We start from the raw sequence: 24,556 nt of genomic DNA on the forward strand, positions 1-24,556 counted from the left end.
ATAATACAACTTGAATGTATCTCGATATGTCAGTGCCTGATTTGTTACTCTTTACATAAAAAGTATAAAGATAGTCTATACTAAATCACAATGATCTTTTTACATATAATAAAGATTTTTTTTTAATCTCATCTTATTAATATGTCACGTTTTTAAAGATGTTGCGTTTTCTCATATTCGGCTGTGTTTAATATCTATTACTTTTTCAATACTGTAATAGCTACTTTGTTTATATTATACATAGCATATAATGTCTCTAAATTATCTATGTTAGTGGTTACAAAAAGAAAAATGTATTCCTTCATAATCATTGGTTCCAATTTGAAGATTTCAATCCTTGTAGATAACCAGTCTGTTTTATAATAATATTTCAGTTAATTTCAGATTTTGATTAAAGTATTTCATGTAATGGTATTTATGTTAAATAATAATCTGAAATGATAGAATTCGTACTATATAATGCTATATACATAAATGTAAGAATTACTTTATGAAGAAATGCAAATTTTGAACATTTACCTTTTTCCATCTCTGGTATCAAACACCTTAAAGTCTGTAATTTAGTATTGGTTTCACAAACTATGTGAATGTGTCTACAATAATTATTTGTAATATAGAAATATATCTAACAAGGTAATAGAAATAAATAATAAAGAAATTTTATACTTACGGCTGAAGATGTAATTTGAAGATGTATCAATAATGATGCGAGTTCAAGATCTTCACTGTAATTATTTTTTAATGGGATGCTTCTATATCCTGGTCGTAAACATCGGACCTAAACATAGAAGTGTATTAAAAAATAGTAACATATTCATTTAGTAATCTAAAAATTGTAGATATTTTATACATACAGAATAAGTGGCTTGTCCAATAAAATTACTATCACCAAACATATCTTCATCCTGCACAATGAATCGTATGAAGGCGAAGTTTGGATTAAAAACTTCGAAATCGCAAGATTCATTCCACGTGGGGTTAAATCCATTATCAGCTATAATATTAATTTTACCACTGTCTATGTATCGAAATACTTAATCACAATATCACATTTTCATACTTACGTATTGTTCTCGTTGTTAATTTTATACCAGAATCAAAATCAGCTCCTATAATTTCAATTTCAATGAAAGGGCTAGCTATACCTCTTCCTGACCTAATTAAATGTCTTGCACCAATAACTTTTAAAGAAAACTTAAGTGATTCTATTCCATGTAAACAGTTTTTATCATACGGATTAAAATCATCTCTAAACATGAATTCCGGTTTTAAAATATAACCACAACTGCCGTTTTCTTTAAATTTTGCCTGATTAAGCTGCATTGATTTATCACCAGTTTGATAATTCAGTGCTACCATCTGACAACCAGCATTCCACATTGGCACAGGATTATAATTTGATGAATCGATACGTTGTCCTTTCGGATATACTCTGCTAAATTGAATCTGCAAAATTATAATTGTAAACATTCTTGTCTTCTAACTAGAAAATTAAGTCTATTGTAATTTTATATTGTTCCACCTGATGATATTTTATAAAAAACTTGTTTTCTTGCTGACACATAAGTTTCTCAGCTTTTGTCTCAGGGAAGCTACTCATTTCATTAAATACAAAACCTTTTGTTTTTATTCTGTCTAAATTAAATGCGACGGATCTACAATAAACTATTAGATTAGACATTTCTTTAGCTATTCTCCATGCACGTTCCATTTCTTTGTGTTGATTTTCCTAAAAAAAAATTAGAATGCATTTAACAGTGTAATTGGTTATTTAAATTGAAATCTTATTAGGTAATGTTTTAAAAACAAGGAAGCTTATGTATTTACTCTAACACTGGCATTTTGAGCAGTTTCTTTAATACTGGACATCCATTCTAGTGCTGTATCTTTTGATGAAGTTGCTACTTCAAATACTGAACACATACTTGGATTTTGTATTCTTAGTATCCATTCTAATCCAGATCGACCCCCTACTCTTAATTCAACCACAGCACCCATAATGTCTAATGAGCCTTTTTGTAGGCTACCAAACATCATAGAATCTGCTGACTGAAAGCAAAAATAAGATAACATATAACTATATTTAATGATAATATTTGAGATCATGACCTGTAAATTACTTACATCTCCTTGGCTTTCTTGCGGTTTTATTTCTTCCACGTAACTAGCAGGAAACCAATGTTGCTTTTTACCGCCGTAGTCTCCTCGCCACCAACCACCACTTTGTCGATGTACATTTGTTATTATAGCATGTTTTACTAATGTTAATTCATCATCCCTCCTTGCTTTATAATCATATATAGCTTTTACAGTCACCTTTAAAGTATATTAAATGTCTCATATATTTCGTATATGATATTCTTTTATTACTATAACTTACTTTTGACGTAAAACTAGTAGGGTCCATATAACCAGGAATGCCATAAACAGATCCATCATCTATATCCTGAATGTAATGAAGTAATTCGATAAGATCAGAAAGTATAATTTAATAAATAAAAATGTAAAATACACTACCAATTCCATCTTTCTAATAACATCTTGATTTACAGGGTGGCTTAATTTAATTTTTTTATATAACGGGTGCCTTTCATAATAATTAACTAATTCAACCAAACTTTCAAATTGTACAGTACCAATAGTATATAAACGTCCTTCTAGTTTAATCCTGCAATGCTTAATTTTTTTCTCTGCTCTGTAACATAGTAAAAGTAGATTTAAAAAATATTATTTTAAATAATAATTAATACTTTAAAAAATTTTACCTAAAAGATATAGCATAAGAATTGCTTTCTTTTTCACTTGGTCTCACTAAAAATGCACCGTCTGTAGGAATTCGTTTTAACATTTCTTCGGCTAGAGTTCGAGTACATTCAGCATGCCACCATTCTTTTTCTTCATGTTTGTTTGGTTGTGGAACAGGTTCTTGAAGCGTGATTAAAAATTCCTATTTATTTCATCACAAAATTGTTAATTAATGGAACCATGATATCAGATTTAATTACAATTTTTAATTTTGTTTATTCTTACTTGACTTCTTAATGGATGATTGCGATAATGTGTAATTAAACTATATAAACTATCAAAGCAATTTGTATCAATCAGATAATATTGTGTTTGACCCATTTCTTGTTTCAGTTTAATACGGCAATGATTTACTTTTCCTTTGCGCCAAAATGAAAGGCAGTAATCGCCCACAAATGTAACACACTGTCTAACTAAAAATGTGCCATCACCGAGGTGCGAATAACGTCGTAGTAATTCTTCTGCTTCTTCTCTTCCTCTTGCTAATTTACCGTGAAACCATTTTTCTCCAAAATGTAATTCATCGTTCGGTACTCCCTGTATTATAATCGATTATAAATATAATACAATAAAATTCCAAAATTTCACTCAAAACGTCTTTACTGTGCATACATACATCAGTCGGTCGTCGAACTACAGTTTCTTCATCATCATCGTGTTCAGTTTCTTGGGTTCTAGAAAATGTATCTGTGTAGAATAGTTTCTGTTGTGTTAATACAAAAAAATGTGGATTCCATTCTCTGTCAACAGGATCTTCAAGATAAAGAATGCCATTTTTAACTGTATTTCGAAGATCCATTTCTTGCCTACTTTCATCATTTCGAATTAGAAACGATGTTTCATCTACGCCATCAGGTAGTTTTTTATGTTTCAATATAATTTTTCTTCTCAGTGCATGTGGTGATGGTAAAGAAGTTTCATTTTTATCTACAGGTTGAACTAATAACATATCACCAAATACATCTTGCATTGTAATTGCCATTTTACGTTGCTGTGGTAAAGTACAATTATCCTCAATGGATAAAATGACAGGATAACTGTACAAGAAGTATATTTATATTTTAACCTTTAAGATAAGAAATTAAACAGACATATAGTTACACTTACTCAGAGGTAGCAAAAGCGTGCTCTTTGATGGTTTTAATAACATCTAAAAATTTAATCTTTGTAGTGAGTGTGTGCCCATGAAAAATAAAGGGCATTCCATCTGGCCCATCCCAACAATCAAGTTCTATACATCTACATCCAGCTCTTAACGCGCGAACATAAGCTTGACAACTACTTTCACTGCTAATTTGATCTCCCATTAAGTATCTGCAAGAATATTTTATGCAACTGGACTATTTATTTTTATAATACTTATTCCTCTACAAAAGAAAAATCATACTTACGTATTATGTGATGATGCTATCCAATAATGTGCAAGAGGTTTAGTCATATCTTGATAAATTCGCGAATATTTTGAATCCCATATGGAATTTTGTTTCGAAAACAGGAAATCGATAAACTCCGAGAACGTAAAGTGTGGTTCCTGTACATCCCTTTGAGGATCTTGTAAATAATCTCTAATGAAACATGATACTTCAACCTCATTATTTCCTAAAGGGTCTTGTTGTTCAGTTATTAGAAAATTTTGGAACTCTTGTACTGTAACAATCTGTCCCGTTTTAGAATAATTAAGTAATTTACTCCAATCTGTAAGATTCTACAAAAATACAAAAATAGTAGATGACACAACATATATAGATATTAGAAATATGTATTAATAAATAAAAAAACTTACACTTTGATCAAAGATGAGTTTATGATAAAGTGCAACAAAATCATCAAAGCCAAGTTCATTTCTGTTTCTTGTATCTATTTCTTGAAAAAGTTCCCTAAGTTTATTCGTTGCTGTTTTACAATTAACTCTAGGTAAAAATGCTTTTATATCTTTTAAAGTAACTCTATAAAATATGAAATATCAAAATAAATAATCTCAAAAATAACTTAAATTTATAAATAAAAATATAATTTTTTACGTTTCCCTTGAATTTTCCATTGCATAAAATTCTTTTCTTAGCCATCTTTCAACTTGTAAAGGATAAGGAGCTTTTATAGTATCTTGAACCAACCGACGTAATCCTTTTACCCAAAGTTCACATTCTTTTTCACTGAGAGCTGAAATGAATATATAAAAACAGCCACTTGTAAAATTATAGTATAAATGATATTTATGTAAGAAATAAAAACTTAAAAATAAATTTTACCAGAAATTGAAAGAGTTTTAAGGCGAAATTCAGAACCATAATATACAACAAAACATCTAAGATTTTCTATCCTTTTTGCATCTTCTGGCCACTTCTCAAAATCTTTAGAATGCTTCCCTACTTTAATTTCTTTGATTTCTCTTATTTCGACTAAAATCAAATGACAAAATGTTGTTTAATGCATTTAGTAGTGTATGTAACATATCGAATACAAAAATAGAATACAGTATATATGTCAACTACATACATATATATATGTATATATATTATATTGTGAGTACATATATATATATATAATATTGTATGTTAATATAATGTGCAAAAATATGCTTTTAAAAATTAAGCATTTGAAGAAATAAAAGCAGCTTTAGAAAGTATTTGTATTTTTTCAATTATTCTGTTACATATGCATGTTCTGCTGTAATATATGCAAACAGTGCATAATAATAAAAGCTTTGAGTTTAATCAAATACCCATGCTATCCCATAGGGCTGATCCAATATATCAACAGTATCCATGGGCAGATTTGTTTGTAGACCAAAAATGAAGGAAATGTCCACCAAGATATGCATATATATTTGTATATTTAATTCAATATCAAAATGGATAATAACCAGGCCAGAAAAAAAATGGTTTAATTTAATATGAGATATAAAACATGTATATAAAAGCTTATGAGATGCAAGTCATTAACTGATTTAGATTGTATCTTTGTCATAAACTCACCCATATACATTATTCACAAGGACCTTTCCTTCAGGTTTTTGACCTATAAATAGTATCCTCAGATAATATTTTGCCCATTTTTGCTGTAGATATATCTTCATAACCATGCAAAATGTGTGCCTAAAATGTTAGGTGAAAATTTATTTCAATTGTATATTGTTGTAGGATAACTATTTTTTGGATGTATAAAATTACACATTTGTTAGTCCTCTTATACATTTTCAATCAATTTTTATTTTTATTAGTAAATTAGTAACGTTTCTTTTGGATTACAAAATAATGTTGTTGCAATAAATTATCTACTAATATCTTCAAAAGCTAAAGTATTTTTACCTGAACCATCAAATGGTCTAAACGTTGCACTCCGTGACCATACGATTTGTCTAGTTTCTCTTCTTATCATAAGAGTTTTCTTTTCTGGTCTTTTTCTTGAAAAAAATTTTGTTACTACAGTTCCCCTTTCAAGTTGACTAATGATTTGTTCCATTTCAGGTATTATACCATTCATGTTTAAAATATTATAGGTTTGCTATAATAAATCATACATATTTCATATAACTAGATTCTATGTATGGTTCATAAAATTAAAAAATTTGATGCAATAATAGTTTAAAATAAAAGAATTAAGAGGAAAAAATTTTTAAAAAGTTCTATTATAGTTTTCCCATTTAAATTGACATATAATTATTTTAAAAAGATTCTGGATCAGTCTATATTACTTTTATATAATAAAGAAACTAAATTGACATAGTTTTTGTTATGCTTTAAATTAATGTAAATATTATATATTAATCCGCAGATATATATATATATATATATATATCAAAGTATACTCAATTGCAATTACTACTTATGTAAAAAATGATAGTGTATAAATTCTTTAATTTTTTAGCTCCATCAAAGAATATAGAAGCATCTGCAATATACATATATATGAATATGCATACAATTTTTAAGTAACTTTTATGATAATATAATATAATGTTACATGTAACATATGTTTAAAATATGTAAAACTTTATTTCGGACATTAGTTTTATTTTATACAGTTAATTTATTATTATTAAATCCTATTTATAAATATGAAATTAAGAACTTTCTTGTAGTTATTTTAATATACGTGTATATTGATAATATTACTTGTTTTAGTAAATGCTTTTTACCATATGTATATACAAATATATACATATGTATACTTTGGTTAAAAGGAAAAGAAATCTTTTTAATGTTTTATTTATATTTTCTTTAAACTTATTATTCCTTAATTGCTTTTAAACCAGATAATTATACGTAGTTTTAAAGGAATATTTTTCTTATTGTATTATTATATAGATTTCATTTATTAAACGCGACATAAACATAACCTACCACAAAATTCATTTAAGTTTCGTATATACCCTAACAAATAAATTTAAAGACAAAAAGTATTGTTTAAACATATTAAAGTGATAGATAATAAAATATAACATTTAAAAATGTTGCTTTCTCTGTATTTAATAGTATAACATAAAATGTGTAGTATTTATTTTATATTATTCATTACTTGTCTTTTTTATAAATTTCTATTATCTTTTTTATCTTATGTTACACTTTTTAAAATTTATCCTACCTGGATTCGAAATGATATTTTGTTAATTATATTATAAAAAATTCAATTCTCTTATCATTTGTAGGTATCAGAGTGTCTTCGTTTAGTTCAGCCAGATTTAGTCCTATCTAGGGATTTCTGTATCTTATTTATGTTTACACAAGATTATATTTATATGATGATAATGTCTACTGTTTTTTTTATATAATAATCATAAATAGAAAGAATATATTTGCTGCATCTGTATTTTAAATTAGTAATTTCTGTTCTATAAGATATGTTATTTTATTTTTGTATATAAATATCTAGTTATTTATTTCTTTTATATTTGTTACTTTTAGAGTACGGATGACTGTGTTTGGAATAGTTCAAATATACGTACATATGTATATGTGTATAAACTACATTGAATTTTATTAGTAGTATAGACGTTTAAATAATTCATGAGGAAAGTCGAGGGGAAAATATCGGGATTTTAAAAGATCATCTCGTTATTTCGTTAATTTTATTAATAATTTCATAAAACTGTATTACCTAAACCAAAAGAATTCCTTTAAAGATGAACCAAGAGATGCAAAGAATGCACTGATGGATTTGAGTGTTGATGACTCTTGTTTAAAATTTGCAAACTTATTAGGAGATAAACATGGTGTACTGCATTCTGTAAAATGTATATTTTCTTTATCTGTAATTTTCTGCAAAGAAATTGTATATAAATTATAGAGTATCAACATTTTTATATTTATAAAACATTATATCAAAACTTACACAATTGATGTTTTGTTCACAAGACTTAATATATTTAGAATTATCGTCATTTTTAAATCTTTTAAATCTTTTTAGAAGTACCAAACAGCTATTATTTGATTGTATATCTGCATCTGTTTCATTATCTTTTTTCAAATATGTAATTTTTGATGCATCTAGATTAATCTGTTAATTTAACATACTTTTAAAATTTATTAGAGTAAAGAAATGTTAAAATTGACAAAGAGTATCATACACACCTCTGTTTCTTTGTATGATCTCTTTCTTTTACCAGCGACTATTGGTATATTTTCAGATGGAAATGAATTAAGATTATTATGCCGTAATGGTTTTCTTGAACTGCTATCCTTTCTTAATGTTTGTCTACATTCTGCATACTAAAATAAGAAGATAATATAAATCAGTTATTAAATTTAATATTTAAGTAAGAGAAGTTATTATCTTTCAATAATACCTTCTTTATAGAATTTTGTATAGCTTCTATCCATAAATTACTATCATCTTTCTCAGAATAAAGTAAAAGTGTTTCACTTAAACAAGTAACACAAAACAATCCACCACTCAAAACAGATTCAATTTTACACTTATTCAATGGTAAAACACAACATACAGTCAATGAATTTTGTGGATCACCTTTGCAATATAATAAAATGTCATTCAAAAGAACAAAATATCTTCTATATGCAGAGCTTCCTCGTCTAGAGACTCTCATTAATGCTCCTTGCTTGATTAATTTTCTACCGGGTTTTATCAAATTAATTGGGTTTACAATACATTTTTGAAGTCTTAGTAATTTTTGTGATTCTTCATATTGTTCAATGAAGGTGTTTATATGCCTTGCAGCTTTCTCCACTTCTACTAAACATGCTGTAAAATAATCAATTTATTTAGTATATAATACTTGAAACTGAAATGATATTGTTTTATGCTATCTTGCAATTACCTTGTAAAAGATTATATTCTTCATGTTTGTTAGATGTATGTTGCAAGACTTCTCTCAATAGTAGTTTGTATCTAGGTACCCTTTGTATTGGAGTAATTAATAGTGAAGGTAATTTTCTACCAACTTCTGGTCTTGTTTCTTGCTTACTAATAAAATCTTTAAATTCAGTATCATTTTCTTGTTTAATCTAAAACAAGAAATTTTTCTATATAGTAGTAATTTTTAACTAATCAACTAATGTAATAACAAATACCTGTAATAGTGATAAAATTTGTTCATAATCATAAGCATAAACAGAATACAATTTAAAAAATGGAGCAAGTTTGTGAAATGCGCCTGCAATATTTCTTGGATCTTGTTTTAGTTCTTTTATTAATTCTCCACTAACATTATATAATGTCTTTATGTTTTCAGACAATGTTGAAAGTAAACTATGATGTAATAACTTTCTTTCTATTATGGGTTGTACAAAATACTGAAAAAAGTACATATATGCTTATGTTTTATTCTATCATTGATATTTATGTTATCAAATATCTGTAAATATATGTGAATAATACCTCCATTAAAATTTCTAATTGCCTTAAATATGTAGCTTCTGTTGTTAAAATTTCCTGTATAGCTTGAAACTTTAAATCTTTTTCTTTCTCTTCATATTGTTTTTGATTATGTTCATTTATACTGTTGAGAACTGGAAATATAAACATTATACATTTCACATTTTACAATTATTTGATAAAAGCATAAATTATTAATTATATACCTTTCATGCGACTACGCATACTTAAAACATTTCTATCATTAATGATTTTCTTCAATTCAAAACTGAGAGGAGTTTGTGGTGATCTTGGAGAATTCATAATTGTAAATAATGCAGCAACTGATGATATTACTAAATAATAGATTTTATCTTCAATATGTTATACCTTCAATATGTTACTTAAAGATAATTTATTCGTATGAATTCACATAAAATTATACAATATATTTTTAATAGTGTCTTGATATTATATTAACTATATGCTCCTTTACAAAATATTATATTTGTTAAAATATTCAAAACTTTATCCTTCTTTACAATATTTTTTGACGTCTAAACATTTCAATTTAAAATTAACGTATCAATGAATATTATGTTATTGGCTGAGTCTTTTTAGTGATTGATCAAGAGTTTCAATAAAAATGAATAGGGAATAAAACATTGGTAAGTTTTTAAAATTTGTGCTATAATGTTGGTCACATTTCATATTGTAATATTTGGGGACTATTATAATACAAGTTGTGGAATATCAAAACATATGATGATGAAGTGACAATTTGACAAAAATTAAATTTGTTAATATTTGCAAGCGGTACTGTTATAAATTTATTATTATCTGCAGTGACACGCAGGAGAACAATAAAACTTTAGAAATACAACGTTGTAATACAACGTTCAGCTTAAAGAAGGTACGATATGGCTGATTTGTATCTTAAAAAGTTACGAATTCATGTGCCAGCTGCGAAATGTCACGTCCGGTGAATAACAATTAATTTAGAGATATGTATGTATTCATAACAAATATAAAATGTATAACGTTGTATATACTTCCTTTTGATATGTAATTACTGACGTCTTTTAAATTATTTAATTATATAACAAAATATGTAATTGGTATATTTATTTATTTTCTTAATTAATAAAAATTTATCTGACATCATGATGTAACTGAAAAGAAATATTGTGCATAAGTGATCCTGTTATACTTATAAGTATCATAATCTGAAACGTAAAAGTGCGATTGCCAAATAGGTTATATTGCATGCAGAATTTATGCTATAGGTTATATTCCACATTAGTTGTAGTTGTTATTATTAATAACAAATTTAATATGTAAAGTTTATGATATGCAAGTCATCTATATAGTCTCTATGCAGTCTTGTATGCAAAATGATTGATTATGAAATAAAATGCTAAAGAAATTTTTAAATGTATATCGTAGATGTATAATACAACTTTAACCATATAGATAAAATAAGTTTTTAACAATGCTGTGTATTATCTATTTTAATTATATATAATTTAATGTTATAGGTGAAAACTTATAAAAACTATGTAAAAGATGAAAATTTTATAAAATATGCAAATTTATGTAATGCTATATGATAATTTTAATTTAATATTATCATTATTATTTGTTCCAGGATATTTAAGAATTCACTTTGATTTGGAAATGTATATACACGACATGTATAAGCACTTTTTAAGAGATTTCATACATAGAAGTAGTATGAAACAGAATTATTAGCTATTACATCATCCACTAAATACAAATATTATATAATATTTAAAATGCCACAAGTGGATGGTGTTACAATACCAATAACGAATAATCAGAACGGTGCAGCTGTACATAACAATCATAATACAAGTAGTCCAACTCGACCAGTCTTAAATAATAACAGTATGAATACTGCTAGGAATAATAATAATCAAAACCCATTAGTTAATGTAAGGGATAGATTGTTCCATGCAATATTTATTAAAGCAGCATTAACTTATGCCAGAACATTTCCACGGCCTGTCAGAAGATTTATAGAATTTATAGTTTTATTGAAGGTAACTATGATTTAAAAATAATATATTCAAATTTAATAAAAGATTTAAAATTATGTATTTTAGGCTATAGCAGCATTTTTTGTGTTGGCTTACATTCACATAGTATTTTCACGAGCACCAACTAATTGTTTAGAACATATAAGAGATGATTGGCCTCGTGATGGTATATTAAGAGTTGAGATACTTAGAAATGGAGGAGAAGATTATAGTATAGAAAAGAGTTACGCAAAAGAGGAGAAACTACGACAAGAAAAAGTTGATGACTTAACTAGTGCTTTAGGAATATTAACTAGAGATGGGTAAGGAGGGATAAAATATATAAAAAAATGAAACTTTCATATTATATATTATTATAATTATTAATACAGTATTTTACTTTTTTATTTTATCTTTAGATTTATCAATATCGAACCATCTGCTGTTGATGAAGAACGTGATATAAATAATGCATCGAATGAAGAAAATCACGACAGTTTAACACTGTCTGAAAAAGAAATAGTTATTAGAAGTGCCACTGTGCCTGGAAAAACTCAAGATCCAAATTTAAGTATTACTAACACTACAACAAGTCCTTCATTATCTACTAAACTGGAATGGAATGAAATGAACAGAGATACTAAAGAAGTAAATATATTATATAAATATGAAATATATATTATATGCGGGATGTCTTATATTAAATTGTGTTTCAAATGTTAACATTCCAGGTTTTAGATGAGAAGATACTATTAACAAATACAGAAAATAATACTATAGTGCAGGATACAAATAAGTCTAATAAAGAAGACGTTATTCAATCGTTAAAAGATCCAAATTCTGAAGTTAGAGCAGGTATAGTTATGCCATAATTCTTAAAAAATTTGGGAACAAAAATAATAGTAATTTGATGACTTTAATGATCATATAATTATTTTTTAAATATTTTATTAACAAATTGCTCTCTTTTCAGGAGATGGTTATATCGTAGAATATTCATTGGAATATGGCTTCTTGAGATTATCACCTGTAGCACGGCAAAGATTAAACATTCCTGTAAAAATCGTTACTTTGGATCCTGTTAATGACAAATGCTTTGGCGATGATTTCTCCAGATTAATACTTGATGAACTCTTAGGATACGATGACTTACTGATGGCGAGTATTAAGACATTGGCAGAGCATGAAGATAATCAAGGTTTTTTACGGTAAATACATTTAAATTTATTTCTTTTTGTTTATATTATTTAATGTTAGTACTGTAACATTATATATTAATTTTGTTATGTAGAAACGTGGTGACCGGAGAACATTATCGATTTGTAAACATGTGGATGGCTAGAACTACGTATCTTGCTGCATTTTTTATCATGTTAGTTTTTGTAAGTATATTTTGTTTTTAGTAATAATCGCATGCAATGCTAAATATCTCATTCATTGTTTGTAATTTACAATTATACGAACAATCAAAAATAGAATTTAAATTTCTTTCTTTTTTTATATGAGATTGAATATTTGATATTATACGTAAAACAAAGTAAATCTTTTATTAGTTTATGTATTAAGATACATGATTTATTGATTTATAAATTTATTCATTTTTTTAAGTTACATTTTTCCCTGCAATTTCTGTGTTAAAAAAATGAAGCTATTGATATTACGATTTACACGTTTCGGTGTTATAATATCGCATTACGATATGATAATCATAGCTCCAGAATGTTCTGGAAGTGTAAATTGGATTTAGTTTCATATGCTACGTGTTTTCGATCCGGATATATTCCTCTCCATCAAGGGGTTGATATCACACGTGTCCACACGACAACCCAGTACGTGTAAAAGGATATGGCAATCAATTTAAAGTAACCACGCACTGAGGTAACCCGCGTATAACTCTCTAACCACCTGTACCCTTACATTCTGTGATCCCCTTGGAATTGAACCGTCGGGTATAAATCAACGTTATTAGAGGTATCATATTCGTTACAGAGACCCCCAAGTTGGCAATTTTGTATCAAATTGTTCTCAAATACGTTTTGCTGCAACGAGACTGCAGTAAGAGACGATTGTTAAGAATCTTGGAATTTAAATTACTAATGATGGCTACTTTCACTAATTGCTGTTTTAGTTGCGATCGATATAGGACAAAAATATTACTTTTGTAGTTAAATTTTTTTTTTAATGAATATCATCTTCGACAGTTTCTGTTAATAGATAATTTATATTTTGTAATTGAATAAGTAATTTACGTCAATATTTATCGAATACTACATTCCAATATAAACAGCACGCATGTCTGATGGGTTGTGAAATTTCGGGGTATTCCCCGGGTGTTAGGAAGTGATTGGATCATATACGGACCAACGAATAGCTCCACTCGTGTTTAATGGGTTTACGGCGAGCGAACAAATGAGTAATATTGCATACTACTAACCATGATTCAAATGCAATGCATTGTGCGGCAGTCTACATCTAGTTCATACCTAGCTATTCACGATGGATATAGTGAAAAGCCAATTATTCTATGCATGAATAATTTGAGTAGAAGAAATGTTCAAATAGAAAATTTGCAAGATTTGTTATTCATTAAGGTGACTTATACATTCCAGTGAATTATATATGTATGTGTATATATGTACATATATTAGTTGAACATAGTATCCGATCTTTTTCTTCAATTTCTTGTATTTAATTTTATCATTGATATTATAGTATAAATTTTAATATTAAATATTGCTTTGCAATGATTTCAAATTTATGTAAATTCCTATAATTGGAAACAGTGATTACAGCGCTATAATTCGGTATCGTTACAAACAAAAATGTTTACATACAAAAAATGATTTTTCTTATGCGTGTTTCATCGTGTATAATAACAATTTAGTGAAAACAATTTAACTCAAATAGAATTTATTAAAAAATCTACATGAAATGTGGTGTCCTTTTCTTCATAAGATTCATTGTAATACATATTTCGCATAAAGCATTGAAAATATTTGAATGTAGCCTGTGGTTGAGATGGGAGATAAATGAATCTCGTGCCACAACACGTGAATGTTACTTCAGTGCTTGGGGTATTCTACCTGGGATCACCCTCGGTCAACCCACCGTAAAGTCACGTGTACGGAACTGTCGTCATCTATGTATTACTCAGTATCTCCTCTGTCATATGCACATGACATTGGGTATATACCCTCCGTTGTAGTACGATGTACACTTTGAAACAATATTCTTCTCTTGTCTTTTTTAATTGACAATCTTCTTTTTTGTTGTGGAAGACTATATTTATTTCTTCGATCAAATTAGACAAAATGTGTTTTGCTTTCATATTTTTATTGATTTAATTTATCCCATTGAGGTTATTATATAAAGCAAGATAAATTTTGTGAAAGTATATTAAAAAGACACCAATAATAATATTTGAACATATTAATACATAAAAAGTTTTAATTTTAATTTTTAAAATTTCCATAGGAATTATAAAAGATAAATACAATTCAAATAACAAAAAAGTGTAAAGATGTACTTAAATAAAGTATTGCTGTGCACAATTGAATATCTACAAAAAGGATATATCTGAAATGTTGAGTTGTATGACAAATTATTTAGGTAAGCAATCAAATGTTATTTAATGTCAAGATTTTTAATGTTAAATAGGATTATTATCAAACATTTACTTTCATTATTATAATAGTGGTGATATAGTCTTTTGACTTTGCTAATCATAGAGCCAATATATGTAATTTCAAAATTAGTACTTATATACTACTAAGCGTTAATGTGATGGTTTGGTTGATTGTTCGTATATTGTTACTTATCAATTATTGGGAGAATCATTTTATACAAATAAAAAGTATTGTGAATTATTTTTTTAATGAAAGCAAATATTCGTTTTCATGTGATACACGATAGGTGTTTTCTAAAATATGCTAATATACTAAAGTAGATATTCTAATGAATATTGTTCTAGATTCTAAGCTAGAATATGAAAAATTTACAAAAATCTACAATCCGCTCTACAAAGTAGTAAAATCTACACCCTACAAAGTAGTAGTCTTTTCATTCCGAAATGAGAAGTGATAGGGATATTCCAAAAAAATATTTTCCACATTCTAATCGAATTCATACATTGATCTTAGGTTAGATGGAATTTTTGTCTCTTTTGTATCAGTAGCTCGTAAATAGCACTGACGCATCTGCAAAGTACTATTAAACGTTTTTGTTATCAAGGTTGCTCATAGTAAATAGTGAATTATCTCGGGGTGTCAGGTGCTAGTTCAATCTGAACCATTCGCAATTCAATTGTACTATTCGCTCTCAACCTGGTAACCGAGTGCAACCGTTCGGCTTGCAATTTGCTTCGTATCCTGTCTTTATTGCAATCCCTTTTCACGAAATAATAAATACTTTTACTGCTTTGATACATATTACTCGATATATAAGAAAAATAGAAAAAGGAAAGATTTATTACTAAGATTATTGTTTTTTTTATTCAAATTATTCGTTCATTACGATTAATCTTATTTAGATTCGAAATTGGAAAAAATAATAACTCTCTTTTGTATGACTATCCGTCCAGATCTCATTCTTTAAATTATAACATGGGGACATTAAATTTATTTTTTTGCGGTTTTTTACATTTTATTTACAGTAACGTATTTGGTTATTTCAGACTATCTCCATTTCGATGTTACTGCGGTACTCGCATCATCAGATCTTTGTCTTCATTGGTAAGTGATTAAATTTGATAATTGAATCAAGAATTTCATTTGTTGTGCTTGCTTTCGTAATATTATGAATATCGACTACTTCTTCTCTTTATCGCATCTTTAGCTGTTTTGTTTTATGTATGTGATTTGACGATTTAATATTTTCTTTTTGCTAAATTATATTATAAATGATTATACATAAATTTAATAATAATAGATATATACATAATAGATAATAATAAATATATACATAAATTTACGATTCGCAATCAACAGATTTTGCGTTCTCAAGAATTAATTTTACTCATTTCAGTTTGAAAGAATATTAAATGGCGTTGTTTTTTTATTCCATACAAGTGTAAGGGGTAAAATACGCACGGAAGAGATAATTTTAATTCGCTGGGAAATATATTTTGTACGGAATTATTGATTTTTTCTTCGATAATTAATCTCTAATTTAATCTCCGATACCAAGAGGTAAATGCCCTCTATGTCTGATAACTCCACGTGACAGAATTAATTGATTTCCGTATCTGCAGCTTTATAAAATTCAAGTTGATACTGCTTTAAAAATGTTTCTATCTGCAGAAAGTGATCTAAAAAATATCGATTATCTGAAAATCTGAGGTGAACACTCTTTTATCCATGGCCGTCCTCCTGCAAAATTGTTGCCCTCCCACTTTATTCGTTTCCTTTATATAGAGATATTTGTTAACGATTACGCTATAGTCTCTTACTAGTTGACAGTTCGTCCTAACACGTTTTCGTAACGATGGAAGTATTATTTTTATCTACTTTTGAGTTATTGTTCATCTCTCTAATCATCATTACTTCGGCGAAGTTGATTCCGATAATATACCGACAGTTCACCTATTGGAAGAAGAATAAAGTTCCATATGTACTGGCAGCACCGATATTTGGAACTGTTTGGAGAGTCATATTTCGTCGTATTACTTTCCCGGATTATTGTATGTTCGTCTATAATTATTACCCTGACGTAAGGTACATCGGGGTGATGGATTTCGCTACGCCAACGGTGGTCATACGAGATCCAGAGCTGATCAACGAAATAGGCGTAAAGAGTTTCAAGCATTTTCCAAATCATCGAAGTTTCGTATCCGAGGAGATGGATCCGATTTTCGGAAAAAATGTATTTTCCTTGAAAGATGATCAATGGAGAGAGATGAGGAACTCATTGAGTCCATTTTTCACAGGCAATAAGATGAGATTCATGTTCGAGCTGGTATCCAAGTGTTCGAACGATTTCGTGAGTTATCTGTACGAACATTCAGAATTTCACTCGATGGTGGAGCTGAAAGACATCTTTACTAGATACGGAAACGACGTAATCGCCACAGTTGCATTTGGAATAAATGTAAACTCGCTCAAGAATCCAGACAACGAGTTCTACAAAAGAGGAATCGATATTTCCTCGTTCAGTGGTACGCTTCGTTTAATAAAATTCATGTTATTTCGGTTGAACCCGCGTCTAACGAGAATGGCAGGACTGAGGTTCCTGTCTCGAGCAACGGCCAACTTTTTCTGGAATGTGATTTCCGAAACGGTAACTGCAAGGAAAACGTGGAGCATCGTTAGACCAGACATGATCCATCTTTTGATGCAGGTCAAAGATTTGAAGCAACCCTCATATCGGCTGACCATCGACGATATCGTAGCTCAGGCGTTCATTTTCTTTTTAGCCGGTTTCGACACTGTTTCTACTTTGTTGTGTTACATGGTTTATGAGTTAGCTTTGCATCAAGATATTCAACAGAAGTTACGTGAAGAAGTAGATTATTATTTGGAAAAAGAAAACGGGGAAATTTCTTACGAGGCTATGTCGAAGATGGAATATATGGAAATGGTAATATCCGAGACGCTTAGAATGCATCCTCCATCGTTGATAGTCGATAGAGTTTGCGCAAAGAAATTCGAATTGCCTGCAGCGGCGCCAGGTTACCAAAGTGTGACAGTGTATCCTGATGACAATATTTGGATCCCTGTTTATGCGCTTCACCGCGATTCTAAATATTTTCCCGATCCAGAGAAGTTCGATCCTGAACGGTTTAGCAACGAAAATAAAAGTACTATTAATCCTTATACGTATATACCTTTTGGACTAGGTCCTAGGAAATGTATTGGCAATCGTTTCGCTTTAATGGAGACTAAGCTTTTGATAATCCGTCTGCTGGAAAAGTTTATTATAAAACCCAACGAAAAAACAACAATTCCTATTGTGTACAAGAAGATTGATTTTACACCGGCATCAGAACACGGATTTTGGCTTACTTTGGAGAAGAGGAAGAGTTAGGTACGCCATAAAGTATATATTGTTGTTTAACTTTATATTACGGTTAACTATTATTTGTATATTAACAAATGTATACATAATTTGTTGTTTCATTTTTATTTTAATTCAAAATTGTTATTATTTGATCGTTTTGACTTATGTTTCTTTTACTTTGTACTATATGTATATTTCTCTTCTTAAGGATATGGGTTTCTCTCTGTAATCATTTTCTTCTATCTTTGAGAAAACAAAGTTTGATTAACGTTCTTATCGAAAGGTATCTAATCACGTTTGTATCTTGCGACTAATAAAATTCAGCAAATAATGAAAATTTGATTATAAATAAAGTTTCCGTATATGTGATTTTGTTTCCGTTCTATTTCTCCACCGACATGCTCTTTGTTTCACTTTTTTGTTCTACTTTATATGCATCGAGAAAACTATGTGAAAATGATACGACTACGAATCCCTGTACGCTCCATAACATCAAATATGATTAAATTCATGGAATTCTAATTCTATACTTTATTGATCAATACTGTATCGAGACAGAGGAAATTATTTATATATTTCGCACCATTCTTTATCACGCCTTTAACCTTTCCTTCGACTGTATACCTATCTAGTCAAAATTAAGATCAAATACCACGTTTTGCATAAACAGGTATGTATGTGTTCTAATATTTGTCAATGGGAGTGTATGTTCGTTTCATTTTCGAATCGAACGTGAATTGAAGTTGCTTAAATTGTTTTTGTCACGGTACAGAAAGGAGGACAGATATAATACAATAATGACGTCATCTTCTGTATTCTCCCTTCCTCCACCGTTTGACGTTAAACTTTGTACATGTGCTCGGTTCGTATTTGTAACCTTGTAGCTGACAGACGACAGTTATTTGCTGCTGAGAGTGCCATGGAGATTCTATCGACCTCATCAGCGTTTACTCTATTAGTGATCACTTTGATCACGATAACCTTATTCAAGTTCTTTGTAACGATATATCGACAACAAACTTATTGGAAAAAGAACAACGTGCCTCATGTTAGATCCATTCCAATACTTGGTCCAGTTTTTTGTCCGTGGAAAATTGTTCATCAAGTATAGTGACTTCATTTATAATTACTACCCCAATGCAACATACATTGGAGCGATACATTTTACCTTGCCAAATCTATTAATTCGTGCTCCGAAATTGATTCGAGAAATAACCGTGAAGAGCTTCGAGCATTTTACATATCATAAAACGTATTGTATATCGATGAGCACATGGAGCCTCTATTTTAGAAGAACATTTTTTCGCTACGAGGTCAACGTTAGAAAGAAATGAGGAATATTCTCTCTACTTTCTTTACTGCTAGCAAAATGAGATTCATGTTCGACTCGATATCAAAGTGCTTGCAACAATTTGTCGATTATTTGTACGATCATCCAGAATATACTTCATCGATGGATGCAAAAGATGCTTTTACTAGGTTTACCAACGACGTGATTGCATCAGTTTTCTTCGGAATCAGTGTGAATTCAATGGAAGACAGAAACAACGAGTTTTCCGTTAAGGGGAAAGATGTTTTAGCTAGTTTCACCTGCAGTATCGTTAAGATGTTGTTAATGCATTTCTGTCTACGAATATTCAATATATTAGGGATCACGATTATTCCAGTTGCTACCTTAAACCTTTTTCGTAAAGTTATATCCAAGAATTTGAAAGAATGCGAAGAACGAGGTATCGTCAGACCGGATATGCTACATTTGTTAATACAGACCAGGGATAAGGAAAAAATGGCTACTTATCACATGGACATTGACAATATCATATCACAAGCATTTATTTTCTTCTTGGCTGGCACTGATACATCTTCAAATTTTATGTGTTACTTTTTACAAGAGTTATCCCTAAATTCTGATATTCAAGAAAAATTACGTAATGAGATAGATCGTTGTTTGGACTTTGGAATATATGAAGGTGGTAATGTCGGAGACCCTTAGAAAGTATCCGATGCTAATTATCATGGATAGGCAATGCACGCGAAAATTCGAATTTTCTCCAACGGAGCTAGGATACGATGGTATCATTTTATATTTTGGTGATACCATTTGGTTATCTGTGTACGCGTTACATCCTAGATATTTTTCTGATCCGTAAAAAATTGATCCTGAACGATTTAACGAAAAGAATAAGGATAACATTGTTCCATGCACGTATACGCCGTTTGGAGCTGAACTTCGAAAATGTATCACCGATCATTTCGTATTGATGGAAGTTAAAATTTTAATGGTTCACATTTTGCATAAATTTCTTGCAACCTAGCGAGAAGATGCGAACTCCTTTTGTATTCCCAAAAAATAGTCTTATACCGATCCCTGTGGCAGGATTTCTGATTATATTAGGAAAAAGAATATCTTAAACGTACTTTGATATACGATTTAATCGTATGATAAGCATTTACATTTATGTGTTACTTTATGAGTTATGTGTTTCGTAATTAAATAAGTAAACACGTGTTGTAGATATTTTATTACCACCAAGTAATATTATCTTAAGTTTTGTCGATTCAAGCAACAAAGAGCATAGTATGTATTTTGTTATTGTTTCACATTAAACAGCGTAGTAATTTAAGAGATAATTGACTTAGATATACAAGATTATTAAATGCTAGAATAGAGGCTTTATTAACCTCGGTATATGATAAACATATATTAGTATTTATATATATAGTAATAGCTTTTTTGCAAATAACCAAATAACGATATAATTAATTTTCTTCTTATTGTACAGAATGCTAAGAATTTGTATATTTGTTTAGTGTCTTAGTGTTAAAACCAGCTATGATACATTGCCCTGTTAGAGTTAAATGCCGTTCGAAGAGGGTTAAAAATGTCTAGAATAACAGTTCACTTGCTATACTGCATACAATCACTGATATAATATAGAATTTTTCAAACGAGACATATTCGTACGCGTTTTTATCGTTATGCCATCGGGATGTGATTTAAGAATAGTAGACTTGCAAATAAATTTCCTTTTACAACACTTACGCATCGGTTTTTGTAGATTGTTTTCATAAAAGTATATCGTCATCAGTTTAGGCCATGAGATAGTAAAAAGAATTTTCATGAATTCTACGCTTCGTAGAATTATCATTTGTCAGTGGAGTCGTATAAACAAATCTTAAAGCGAAACTTGAAACAATTATCTTTTTTATTAGTCGTTAAAAATTGTAGTTTCGAACAAAATTTCATATATTTTCCTTCATATGAATATGAACTTTATGTCTGTGACTATGTTAATTTCGTGACTATATTTTCGAAAATCTATAGCAGAGGTTCAAATCTTTTATATAGAGTGTATTGCGGAATATAGAAAAACAAAAAAAAAAAAAAAAGAAAAAAAAGTTAAAAAGCGAGCGCAATTTAGGACATGAAAAATCAATGTTTCAATGCAAGGATTTCGAAACGAGATTGCGTAGTTGCCGATAATTCCACTTTAATTCCCATTTATCTTTTTATTTCTGTACGGTGAATTTGTAAAGGGGCGGCAGGATCGACAGCAACAATTTCTACAAAATGTATTTTCAGAATATTCACGAGGAAGAACGCAGTTTGTTCACTTAGTTGACGCAACAGACATTCTACTCCCTCCTTCTCTGTCCCTCGTGCAACGATAAATCGAGTATATGTATTCGCCCATATTTATAACATTCCTCCTAGTGACTAGAGACAGAGTCGACGCTCGTAATCCATCCTCGTGGTAATGGAGTCATCAATGGAGTCGTTCTCTTTTTCGTTCAAGTTGTTAGTGATCGGCTTGATCGTTGTTAGTCTAGCCAAGTTGATCAGTTTGTTTCATCACCAGTACAGTTACTGGAAAAAGAAACACGTTCCTCATGTGAGAGCGATGCCTGTATTTGGATCCGCGTGGAAACTGTTCACCCGTCGCGTGTCCCTTCCCGATTATTGCACGTTCGTCTACAATTATTATCCGAACGCAAGGTACGTCGGTATGATGGATTTCTCTACGCCAGTTGTGGTAATTCGGGATCCAGAGATGATCAGGGAGATAGCTGTGAAGAATTTTGAGCATTTTCCCGATCATCAGAGTTTCATCAACGAAAAAATAGATCCGATATTCGGGAAAAACGTGTTTTCCTTGAAAGGTGATCGATGGAGAGAGATGAGGAACACACTGAGTCCATCTTTCACAGCTAGCAAGATGAGATTCATGTTCGAGCTGGTGTCTAAATGTTCTGAGGAATTCGTCGACCATTTATACAATCATCCAGAGTTGTCGTGTTCGATAGAGGCGAAAGATGCGTTCACTAGGTATACCAACGACGTAATTGCCACTGTGGCTTTTGGAATAAGTGTGAATTCGTTGAAAAATCGGAACAACGAGTTCTATAAAAAAGGAGCGGATGCGACGAATTTTGGTGGTCTTTTTCGGTTACTCAAGTTTCTGTTATTTCGTATGAATCCACGTTTAACCAGAATGGCGGGATTATCGTTCCTTTCACGTGATACCGCCAACTTCTTCCATAGGGTCGTCTCTGAAACCGTGAAGGCACGGGACGAGCAAAATATCGTTCGACCGGACATGATTCACCTTTTGATGCAGGCTAGGGATAAGGAGAAGCCTGCCACACATCAGATGACTATCGATGATATCACAGCTCAGGCGTTCATCTTCTTTTTGGCTGGTTTCGACACGTCCTCCACCTTGATGTGTTACATGGTTCACGAGTTGGCGCTTAATCCGGACGTACAAGAGAAATTACAGAATGAGGTGGATCGATATGTGGAAGAAGGAAACGGGTTTATTTCGTACGAGGCTCTTTCGAAAATGGAGTACATGGAAATGGTGACATCAGAGACACTTCGGAAATATCCTCCGATAGTTTTCATCGATAGGTTGTGCGCGCAAAAGTTTCAACTGCCTCCAGCGGAATCTGGCTACAACTATTTAACCGTATATCCGGATAACATCGTTTGGTTTCCTGTTTACGCGTTGCATCGTGATCCCAAGTATTTTCCTGACCCAGAGAAGTTCGATCCAGAACGTTTTAACCATGAGAATAAGGATAACATTGTTCCTTATACGTACTTACCGTTTGGCCTCGGGCCGCGAAAATGCATAGGCAATCGTTTTGCCTTAATGGAGACCAAGATTCTGATAGCTTATCTGTTGCACAGATTCCGCTTGAAAATCACTGAAAGGACGAAAACACCTATTGAATTTAGCAAGACGAACTTTTCGTTGACTCCTGATCAAGGGTTTTGGATCGGTCTGGAAAGAAGGAACTTTTAGACTCGTTTTCGTTTTCCTTGTTTTGTTTGTTACTTTGGTTAAGAGTGACGTACGCCGGTGTTACGTGTATATTAATCTTTCTGTTTTATAAGCGAAATATTTACGGCGATATTTAATGTTTGTATACGACGATGAAATTAAATTTAAGATCGTGAATTTTCATTCGAACGCGGCACAACATTTGGTTTATTAAATACGAATGTAAATTTTTATTTCAATATCACAATATAATTGGAAATTTTAGAACCTTCGGTATTTCGTTTCCTTTAACTGTAAAAAGATCCAAACAGAAATAAATATGTGTATATTGTTAAAGAAAAGAGTGTATGGCATCGTTTCGAAGGTAGTAAGTGATAAGATTCATTTATAGGCAACTACTATTTTATATTATTATTAATTCTAATATATTACAGTTACCTCTACTTTTATCTAACATTATTTTCTGTCGACAATTATACTCTGTTGTTATTCGCGTCATGTAAATTCCTTATTCTAAAAATACAAGCTGCATAGTGTGGTTTCGACGAAGACACTTTTCAAATGGAAATGTCGTTGTACGGAATCTTTCTTCTTTCTTCGTTTCGTTATGACAAAACGATG

The 24,556-nt window shown here is 30.1% G+C and overlaps 5 protein-coding genes and 1 pseudogene across 8 annotated transcripts in view; 4 read left to right on the top strand and 2 right to left on the bottom strand.

Moving 5' to 3' along the window:
- Positions 1-526: 526 nt before the first annotated feature.
- LOC117242996 (1-phosphatidylinositol 4,5-bisphosphate phosphodiesterase gamma-1) lies at positions 527-7,506 on the bottom strand. 2 transcript variants are annotated; one of them, XM_033510101.1, is made up of 20 exons: positions 7,390-7,506; positions 6,114-6,309; positions 5,781-5,900; positions 5,055-5,204; positions 4,827-4,965; positions 4,589-4,751; positions 4,197-4,510; positions 3,913-4,119; positions 3,422-3,842; positions 3,031-3,342; positions 2,766-2,947; positions 2,518-2,695; positions 2,381-2,446; positions 2,125-2,316; positions 1,828-2,049; positions 1,523-1,729; positions 1,065-1,446; positions 855-994; positions 671-778; positions 527-593 (listed from the first exon to the last, which is right to left on the bottom strand). In XM_033510101.1, the coding sequence occupies exons 3-20, from the start codon at positions 5,788-5,790 to the stop codon at positions 573-575; spliced, it is 3,414 nt and encodes a 1,137-aa protein (XP_033365992.1). In that variant the 5' UTR covers positions 5,791-5,900; positions 6,114-6,309; positions 7,390-7,506; the 3' UTR covers positions 527-572. The 2 variants fall into 2 exon arrangements, with proteins under 2 accessions (XP_033365992.1, XP_033365991.1); XM_033510100.1 differs by lacking the exons at positions 5,781-5,900; positions 7,390-7,506 and adding an exon at positions 7,149-7,290.
- A 348-nt stretch (positions 7,507-7,854) lies between these two features.
- LOC117243211 (putative protein tag-52) lies at positions 7,855-10,055 on the bottom strand. Its single transcript, XM_033510490.1, has 8 exons — positions 9,843-10,055; positions 9,640-9,770; positions 9,333-9,554; positions 9,080-9,266; positions 8,591-9,003; positions 8,376-8,513; positions 8,137-8,301; positions 7,855-8,063 (listed from the first exon to the last, which is right to left on the bottom strand). The coding sequence occupies exons 1-8, from the start codon at positions 9,937-9,939 to the stop codon at positions 7,899-7,901; spliced, it is 1,518 nt and encodes a 505-aa protein (XP_033366381.1). The 5' UTR covers positions 9,940-10,055; the 3' UTR covers positions 7,855-7,898.
- A 270-nt stretch (positions 10,056-10,325) lies between these two features.
- LOC117242735 (membralin) overlaps positions 10,326-24,556 on the top strand; it is a 63,136-nt gene continuing 48,905 nt past the window's right edge. For 2 of the 3 annotated variants that reach the window (XM_033509641.1, XM_033509658.1), the window contains exons 1-8: positions 10,326-10,528; positions 11,264-11,678; positions 11,742-11,977; positions 12,074-12,302; positions 12,386-12,509; positions 12,628-12,862; positions 12,946-13,036; positions 16,327-16,384. In XM_033509641.1, coding sequence (XP_033365532.1) covers positions 11,412-11,678; positions 11,742-11,977; positions 12,074-12,302; positions 12,386-12,509; positions 12,628-12,862; positions 12,946-13,036; positions 16,327-16,384 — 1,240 coding nt within the window. In that variant the 5' untranslated portion in view covers positions 10,326-10,528; positions 11,264-11,411. Of the gene's footprint in view, positions 10,529-10,576; positions 10,598-11,263; positions 11,679-11,741; positions 11,978-12,073; positions 12,303-12,385; positions 12,510-12,627; positions 12,863-12,945; positions 13,037-16,326; positions 16,385-24,556 lie in introns of those variants that run through there. The other variant, XM_033509650.1, reaches the window with a different exon arrangement.
- On the top strand, positions 16,393-19,016 carry LOC117242760 (cytochrome P450 9e2-like). Its single transcript, XM_033509678.1, has one exon. It carries the CDS (start codon positions 17,136-17,138, stop codon positions 18,672-18,674), a length of 1,539 nt encoding a protein of 512 aa, XP_033365569.1. The 5' UTR covers positions 16,393-17,135; the 3' UTR covers positions 18,675-19,016.
- On the top strand, positions 19,425-20,867 carry LOC117242766 (annotated as a pseudogene).
- LOC117242751 (cytochrome P450 9e2-like) lies at positions 22,341-24,503 on the top strand. The gene has a single exon (XM_033509668.1). The coding sequence runs from the start codon at positions 22,406-22,408 to the stop codon at positions 23,954-23,956; it is 1,551 nt and encodes a 516-aa protein (XP_033365559.1). The 5' UTR covers positions 22,341-22,405; the 3' UTR covers positions 23,957-24,503.

This window comes from Bombus vosnesenskii, unplaced genomic scaffold, assembly GCF_011952255.1.
Source record: "Bombus vosnesenskii isolate JDL3184/JDL3185 unplaced genomic scaffold, Bvos_JDL3184-5_v1.1 scf7180000013265, whole genome shotgun sequence".
Lineage (NCBI taxonomy): Eukaryota > Metazoa > Arthropoda > Insecta > Hymenoptera > Apidae > Bombus > Bombus vosnesenskii.